The 8,891-nt window shown below is 41.5% G+C and overlaps 1 protein-coding gene across 1 annotated transcript; it reads right to left on the reverse strand.

Moving 5' to 3' along the window:
- Window positions 1-8,062: 8,062 nt before the first annotated feature.
- Window positions 8,063-8,440, reverse strand: LOC145076309 (uncharacterized). The gene has a single exon (XM_079022235.1). It carries the CDS (start codon window positions 8,438-8,440, stop codon window positions 8,063-8,065), a length of 378 nt encoding a protein of 125 aa, XP_078878361.1.
- Window positions 8,441-8,891: the final 451 nt, after the last annotated feature.

Below are 8,891 nucleotides of genomic sequence, written 5' to 3' on the forward strand. Positions count from 1 at the left end.
GGCTCACAAGACTCACTTCTTTATTCACTCGGGGGACACCAAGATGTATAGGGACTTGAGTTTGAGTTACTGGTGGTCGTGCATGAAGCGAGAAATTGTTTGGTACATCGAGAGGTTCTTGAACTGTAGGATGGTCAAGGTCGAGCATCAGAGGCCAAATGGCATGCTTTAGCCCCTGGAGATTCCCATGTGGAAATGGGAACATATCATGATGGACTTCATTACCAAGCTGCTGAGGACGATGAATAGGTTTGATGTTATATGGGTCATCGTGGATCGATTGACGAAGAGTGCCCATTTCTGGCCATACGGGAAAGTTCATGTGCCAAGAAGTTGGCCGACGTGTATGTCCGCGAGATGGTTGCTCGTCACAGGGTTCTGGTCTCCATTGTTTCCGACCGAGATGTTAGATTTACCTCCCGTTTCTAACAAAATTCCACGAGGAACTGGGCACACGACTGCATTTTAGCACATCGTATCATCTGCAGACCGACGGTTAGAGCGAGCGGACCATTCAGACCCTTGAGGACATGTTGAGGGCATGTGCCATTGACTTCGGTGGGAGTTAGGATTCCCACCTACCCCTTGCAGATTTCGCCTACAACAACAACTATCATTCTAGCATTGGCGCCCCGCCTTTCGAGCTATTATATGGGCGGAGATGCCGCACCCCGGTTTGTTGGGGTGAGGTTGGACACAAGGTGATGGGACGGACGGAGGTAGTCTTGCAGACTACCGAGAAGATTCAACAGATTAGATAGCAACTGCAGACCACTCAGAGTCGGTAGAAGAGTTACACCGATAGATGCCAATCTGAGTTAGAGTTCCAGGTCGGTGACATGGTACTCATGAAGGTCTCGCCCTGGAAGGGCGTGATCCACTTTAGGAAGAGAGGGAAATTGGTTCCCCGATATATTGGTCGGTTCAAGATCGTTGTCAGGGTTGGCAAGGTGGCATATAGGCTAGAGCTACTAGAGGAGATTATTCGGATTCACAACACTTTTCACGTTTCGTAATTGTGAAAGTGCATTTTGGATCAAGAGGCAGTAGTATCGTTGGATGATATTCAGGTCGATGAGCACCTGAATTATGTGGAGAGGCCCGTGGACATACTAGAGAGGAAGATTAAGGTTCTACGGAATAAGGAAATACCTTTGGTAAAGGTACAATGGGAGTATCGGAGGGGATCTGAGTGGATGTGGGAGCCCGGGTTCGAGATGCAGGAGCATTACCTGGATCTATTTACCGCAACAAACATCAAGGACGAAGTCTAGGTCAAGTGGGGGAGAATTGTAACATCCCGAGATTGTAGTCCCTGGGGTTGGAAGTGTAGAGCCAAGCTAAGTATAAGGGCCAAGGTTGCAACCTTGGGCCAAGACGGAGTACGCTGACCATACATAAGAGTACGCTAAGCGTACTAAGGTCGGCCTTAGTATGTTGGGCGTACTCATATCAGGATGAAACCCTAATATTTAGGGTTTAGGGGCTATATAAGCAACATTATGGGCACATAACCCTCCCTTAGCTCAGCCTCCACGTCTTAGAGTCATTTTCCCCAAACCCTAGCCATTTCCTTGAGTGTGTGAGCTTATTGAGTGTTTCTTAAGTTCTATAAGAAGAAGGTATTGCATCAAGGAGTTGGAGAAGAAAATCAAGCTTGTAGATCTGAAGTTGGTTTGTGCCCTAGAAGCTCCAGAAGGTAAAAAGCTTCAAACTTTATGCACATATGTTATAGATATTGCCATATGTTCTTTGAAGAACCGTTTGTTGTCCCAAAAGTCCCAAGATGGGGCATGATGTGATTTGGACGAAATGAACTGTCCTTCTAGACTCTTAAAGGGGTTTTGAGTGATAAAAATGAGGTCCCAATGGCTTAAGATGTCCCATGCATGGAGTAGGAAGGTCTTAATGGATTAAGACCAAGTATTAAGAGCTTTCTAGATGTCCAAAGTTATGAAGTTCATGATTTATGGGTCCTAGGCACATTTGGTCACTGGATTTGAAGTTTGGGCTTAAGTGCTTAAGCCATTAAGCACTTATTAAGATTTTGGCAAACCACTATGTATGCCTAGCATAAATCCAGTATGCCCAGCGTACTGGTTCAACCACCATGAGAATGAGTACGCCCAGCGTACCAGAGGAGTACGCCCCGCGTACGTCCTCTGTTGGGCTTTTGAAAATTGGGATTTGGGTTTTGGGCTATTTATGGACTAGTTGGATTTGGGCCTTTGCTGGAATTTATGAATATGATGTTTTGGGCCAAGTGTTGATAATGGATCTTGGAATTAGGCCAAGTTAAGGAGTTGGGCCTAATTTGGTAAATTGGGCCAATAAGGGGCTTTGCATAAGGACTTTCAAGGTTATGGACTTGACATTGGGCCTTGGCCTAATAAATAGAATGGACATAATGGATTGTGTGGACCCTTAGTCAAGACTGTTATGTTGTGTATTGACTTGGCATTTATTATGTGATAGTTCGGGATTTCCGGTGAGACGTCGATCAGAGGTTTTCGGTACTTCGACACTACTTGTGAGGTGAGTTACCTCACTATACTAAGGGGTCTAAGGCATCAAGGCCGGACCATTGGATTTGATATCCTAGCAGTTGGTAGTATGTTGAGTATGAGTTAGTGTTGCATGCTAGTTGCTATGCCAGTTACGTAGATCTGTAGGACTACCTGTGTTCTTATGTGATTATCTGTATGTGTATTAGTTAAGTTATTTGTCGACATATTATGTGGGATGGGTTGAGGTAATACTGCTCTGTGCGGTAACCAACAAACCTGGGAGCATTCCAGATACGAGCTGAGGGCCAGGCGGGGAATGCCAGACTCGTACCGTGGGCTTGGGAGCATTCCAGTTACGAGCTGAGGGAGACTCGTACTGTGGGCTCGATGGCAATCCAGATGTGATTTGTGGGCCCAGAAGGCAATCCAGACTCACACTGTGGGCCTAGGGGTAATCCAGTCTGCAAAGCTATGGACCCAGTACATGTTGTTATATGTATATGTGTATTGTGTAGTGTATCGGTATTTTGGGGGAAACTCACTAAGCCTCGGGCTTACAGTTTCAGTTTATTGTTTCAGGTACATCAGGGGATCGGGCAAGGAAAAGGCGTGATCTTACAGCTCCTCATATTATGTTTATGTTTGTAGGATACTCTGATATTATACATTTTGAAAACAAGTTTTGTAATGATTAATGGCTTTTGAAATGTTTTTAAAAGTTTAAATTTGGCATGATTTTTTTATGGGTGTTACATAAGCTCTTCAGATCTGGGCACTCTTGAGCTTTAAAAGCTCAAAGTTGCCACCTTTATTCAGCCATGGCCCTATTCCATGATGTAGACCTCCATTTTTTCTTGGTATTGGTGTTTTAGCTTCATAACACCATGCATGCACGTAATGTTAGCAACTTTACGTGTAATGCTAGCTTAAGGAGTCCATATCTATGAGTTGGAAGCATTGAAATTGATTAGAATCGATTGTATGGATTTGACATATGGGGGAATCGACAAGTTGTTCATGCGACTCGGCGAGTCGAGTTGTGGTTTCCCAACTTTTTCTGGTTTTGAGTGAAACCGTTGAGTTTAGGAAGTGACTCAGCAAGATAGACATGATTAAGACTAGGAAACTGAAGAACTCGTCGACTCTGTGAAGGGACTCAACGAGTTGACCTATTTTTTTCCTGATTCTCTATAAGATAGAACTCGACGAGTCTGTGAAGGGACTCGACGAGTTGACTCAGTTATCACGAGACTGGATAGCATAGAACTCGATGAATTAGAAGATATCTTGACGAGTTGGGTTGACTGGGAGTTGACTTTAGCTTTGACTTTGACCAAGGGTAAAATGGTCATTTTATCCTGAGAAGTATTATCAGATCTTAACTAAGTATTATAGTGATTTTGATAGCCGATGAGTCGTTGGAGCAGCTACCAGATATTCCTCACCGCGAGTTTTTGCACACAACTTTACGAGGTGAATTTTCTCCTATAGTAACGGGTCTAAGGCACCAAGGCTGGCCCGTTTAGATAGTAGTAGTTCCGTACTATGGTCCGATGCCGGGCGGGGCCCGATGTAGATTTATATTCTTTTTCGTATCTCGATCTGATGCTAGGGCGGTCCCGAGGAATGCTGGTATGCTTGTATGCTTGATGTCTTTGTGATTCTTGCATGTGTTTTGTTATGTGTTAGGTGTTTCGGACTTAGGTCCGATACCAGGGCAAGCCCGAGGAATATCTAGCTAATATGTTATGTTAGTATGTTTCCAGACTCCGGCCCGATGCCGGGGTGGTTCCCGAGGAATGTTAGTATGCTTCCGGATCTCGGTTCGATGTCAGGTGGGGCCCGAGAACTGTTTACATGTTGTATAGGTTTTTATGTTATATGTTAGTTGATATGTTCATATGTATGCTGATATTTGCTCGATGTCGGGCGATGCTCGATGCTGGGCGGGGCCCGATACCGAATAGGGCCCGATGCCTGGAAAGCTGATGCCAAGCTAGACTCGATGTAGCAGGGGTGGGGCCCAAGATATGCTTATATGTTATGTGTATGGTATGTGGTAGTTTGGGGGAGCTCACTAAGCTTCGTGCTTACGATTTTCAATTTTGGTTTCAGGTACTTCCACTAGCAAGAGGAAGGGCTCAGGATGATCATAAGGCACACAACACAGTCTAGCCTGGGATGTTTTAGACTCTTGTATTTTTCTCACATGATTTTGATACATTATTTGACATGATGTTTTGAGATACACGATTTATGATTTTTCTATATGATGATGGTTGATTTGTGGTTTTATATTAAGTTTCAAAACGAAATTTTTGGACTGTATTTTTGGGATGTTTCAATCTCTATTGGCTCCTTGATGGTTGAAACAAATCCAAGGTATTCAATGAAGTTCTTCAACCAAATAGCCTCCTTTTATGCTTCGCTTGCTGCTATGTACTCTGATTCACAGGTGGAATTAGCCACTATCTCCTGTTTGGAATTTTTCCAAGTTATCGCTCCTCCATTAAGGGTAAACACCCAGCCAGATTGAGAATGAAAGTTGTCTTTATATGTCTGAAAAATGGTGTCACTATACCCGGTGACTCTTAAGTTATCACTGCTACCAAGCACAAGGACCCAATCCTTAGTTCTTCGTAGATACATAAGAATATTTTTGATCGTTATCTAATGAGCTATACCCAGATTTCCCTGATAACGACTAACCATGCTCAAAGCGAAAGCCACATCAGGATGAGTACATGTCATGGCATACATGATACATCCAACGGTGGGAGCATAAGGAACTCTACTCATTTATGCTATTTCTGCATCGGTACTCAGACTCTGAGTCTTACTTAGTTTCATATTACTCTGTATTGATAGTTATCCCTTCTTGGAATTCTCCATACTAAAACGTTTTAGTACCTTATCTAAGTATGTACTTTGACTAAGTCCGATTAGCCTTTTACTCCTGTCTCTCAAAATCCTTATCCCTAGAATATAAGCAGCCTCTCCCAGATCCTTCATAGCGAAACACTTTCCAATCCAAGATTTAACTTCTCACAAAGTCAGAATGTCATTTCCTATAAGAAGTATATCATCAACGTACAATATCAGGAAGGTCACAATACTCCCACTAGCTTTGACGTATACATAAGATTCATCTTCACTTCTAAAGAAGCCAAACTCTTTAACTTTCTCATCAAAGCAAAGATTCCATCTGCGAGAATCTTGTTTCAATCTATAGATTGATTTCTCAAGCTTACACACTCTATTAGGGTACTTAGCATCCACAAAACCCTCTGGCTGACTCATGTAAACATCTTCAGCCAACTTTCCATTAAGGAAAGCAATTTTGACATCCATCTACCATATTTCATAGTTATGAAACGCATCCATGGCTAGGATTACCCTAATAGATTTAATCTTAGCTAGTGGTGAGAAGATATCATCATAGTCAACCCCTGGGGTATAAGTAAACCCCTTCACAACCAGTAGAGCTTTGAAAGTATGTACCTTTCCATCCATGTCAGTTTTCTTCTTGAAGATCCATTTTCACCCAACTGTCTTACGACCTGGTACATTGTCAACCAGATTCCAAACTTGGTTGTCATACATGGACTTGATCTCGCTGTCCATTGCCTCTTTCCACTTGGCAGCCTCATGGCCCACCATCTCTTCCTTGTAGTTAGCGAGTTCATCCAAATCTACCAATGTACTATCACTGATAATGGTATCACTTTCTGTCATTATATGGAAACCATATAACACAGGCAAAATACTAACTCTACTAGAAAACCTAAGAGGTAATGACTCATAAATCGGCTCAACTGGAATTTCTTCCTTAGGTTGAGTGCTAGTATTTTCAGAAGTTCCTTCATCGTTTGAGTCTTGAATTTCTTCAAGATCAATGGTACTCCCACTGTCCTCTTTGGATATGAGCCCTCTCTCGCAAAAGACTCCCCTTCGTGATATGAAGACCACATTCTCACTAGGCCTGTAGAACAAATATCCAAAGGACTTCTATGGATAGCCGATGAAAATACATCTCTCACTTTTATGTTCAAGTTTGTCGTGATTCTCTCATCTAAAGAAAGCTTCACAACCCCAAACCTTGATATGTGCTAACAAAGGAACTGTCTATATCTCGTGAGGTGTTTTGGCAACCTTCTTTGTTGGGACAAGATTAAGAATGTGAGCGACAGTCTCTTAGGCATACCCCCAGAAAGAGATTGGAAGTGAAGTTCGACTCATCATGGAACGAACCATGTCCAACAAGGTCTGATTATGCCTCTCATCCACACCATTAAGTTATGGTTTTCTAGGAGGATTCAATTGTGAAACTATTCCATATTCTATGAGGTCGTCGTGGAACAAGATACTAAGATACTTATCGCCCATATCAGATCTAAGCATCTTTATCTTCCTTCCTAATTGATTCTCGACTTCTTGTTTAAACTCTTTGAACTTTTCAAAGGTTTCTGACTTATGCTAGATTAAGTAGACATAGTCATATCTATTATCATCATTAGTAAATGTCACATAGAATCGATTTGCATCCCTTGTGGTGGATCTGAAGGTCCCACACACATATGTGTGTATGAGATCCAACAATCCTTCATCTCTTTCACAAGAACCGGTGAAAGGTGATTTCTTCATCTTACCTAGTAAATAAGACTCACATGTATCATCTGTGCTTAAGTCAAATGATTCCAACACTCCATCCTTTTGGAGTTGTTCCATGCATTTCTTGTTAACATGTCCAAGATAACAATGCTACAAGTACGCTTTGTCTATACCATTAGACGAATCAATATGAAAAACACTATTTCCAAAATTTTCCACAATCATCATAGTTTCATACACACCATCACAAGGTAAAACTTCAAAATAAAACACACCATTTTTATAAGCATAAATACAACCATTCTTATCATCAAAAGAATATCTAAAACCCTGTTTAAATAAAGCATGAAATGAAATGATGTTTCGTGTCATCTCTGACGAGTAGCAATAATTCAATAAATCTAACCCTAACCCACTACTAAACACTAAGCTATAAACTCCAATCTTGGTAACAGGTGATGACCGCCTATTGCCCATGATCAAGTTCATCCTTCCATGCTCCACATCCTCACTTCTTCTTATCCCCTGCAAGTCAGAACAAATATGAATCCCACATCCTGTATCTAGGACCCAAGAATGAGAATATGATGAGTTATTAGATAAAATAGTGTAAATACTTGCCAAGTTTGGCTTCATATTGCCATCCTTGATGTCCTGCAAGTTTTTTGGGCAGCTTCGTTTCCAATGCCCCTTGTCGTTGCAGTAAAAGAAAGTGGCCTCCTTTGGGTTGGAAACAGGTGGAGCATCAAAAATGCACTTTCCTTTGGGTCCACTACTATATGACCTAGCTTGGGACTTTCCCTTCTAGTTCATCTTGGTAGGACCCTACCTTTTTTCCCTTTCCCTTGACCAATGGCCAAAATAGGGGCAACATAAAGAGTGGAGGTAACACCTTTTCCCTTTATTCCCGCTTTAGCTGTTCGAAGAAGGTTGTGCAATTGTGATCAAGTAGTTTCATTGTTGTTCAAATGATAGGTCAATATAAACTGATCATAACAACTTACTAGAGAGTTCAACACTATGTCGATTGCCAACTCTTCATCAAAATTCACATTTAGTTTGATGAGCCTATCCACGTATCGTTGCATTCTCAAAACGTGGTTGTTTACAGACTCATCATCCTTCATCTTGCAAGCCATGAAGGACTTTACCACTTCATATTTTTCTTGACGAGCTCGCTTATGGTACTTTTCCATAAAGTCTTTGTTCATCTCGTATGACCAGTAATCCTCATAGTGTCTCTGCAATTCTAGACTCATTGTTGCCGCCGTGATGCAAGAAACATTTGTTGCACCCTTATAGTGTTTCTCGTAGGCAACCATTTCTTCAGGAGTGGCCTTCGTTTCATCGATCTCATCGAGTGTTTTCTCGAGGACATACTCTTTATCTCAAAACAAAGTGCCATTTTGATGTTGCGCATCCAGTTGTTGTAGTTGGTGCCATCCAATTGCACCTTTGTGCATATGTTCAAGAGAGAGAAGTTATTGTTGTTGGAGGAGGAGGAGGAACCAGAAGCTTTAGTAGGAGTAGACATTTGAAAGAATATAAAGGAACGTTTTTGTTAGATAACAACAATCCTCAATATAACACCCAAATTAAATATCAAGGATAGGATCCAACTAAATAATTCACAACTTAGAAAAGAGATGTCGTAATCTAACTATAAATTATATAAAGGTAGGTAAATGACTATTTACCAATTTCAGCATCAAAAAATGAAATTTTAACGAAAGCAATTTTAAATGAAATTCCTAGCTCTTTTGAGAATCATGG

The sequence above is a fragment of the Lactuca serriola genome, chromosome 9 (genome assembly GCF_051521515.1).
Source record: "Lactuca serriola cultivar US96UC23 chromosome 9, Lser_US96UC23_V15, whole genome shotgun sequence".
Classification (NCBI taxonomy): Eukaryota; Viridiplantae; Streptophyta; class Magnoliopsida; order Asterales; family Asteraceae; genus Lactuca; species Lactuca serriola.

Excerpts from the sequence above, each read along its gene's own strand:
- LOC145076309 (XM_079022235.1), bottom strand. The coding sequence starts at position 8,440 with ATGGTTGCCTACGAGAAACACTATAAGGGTGCAACAAATGTTTCTTGC.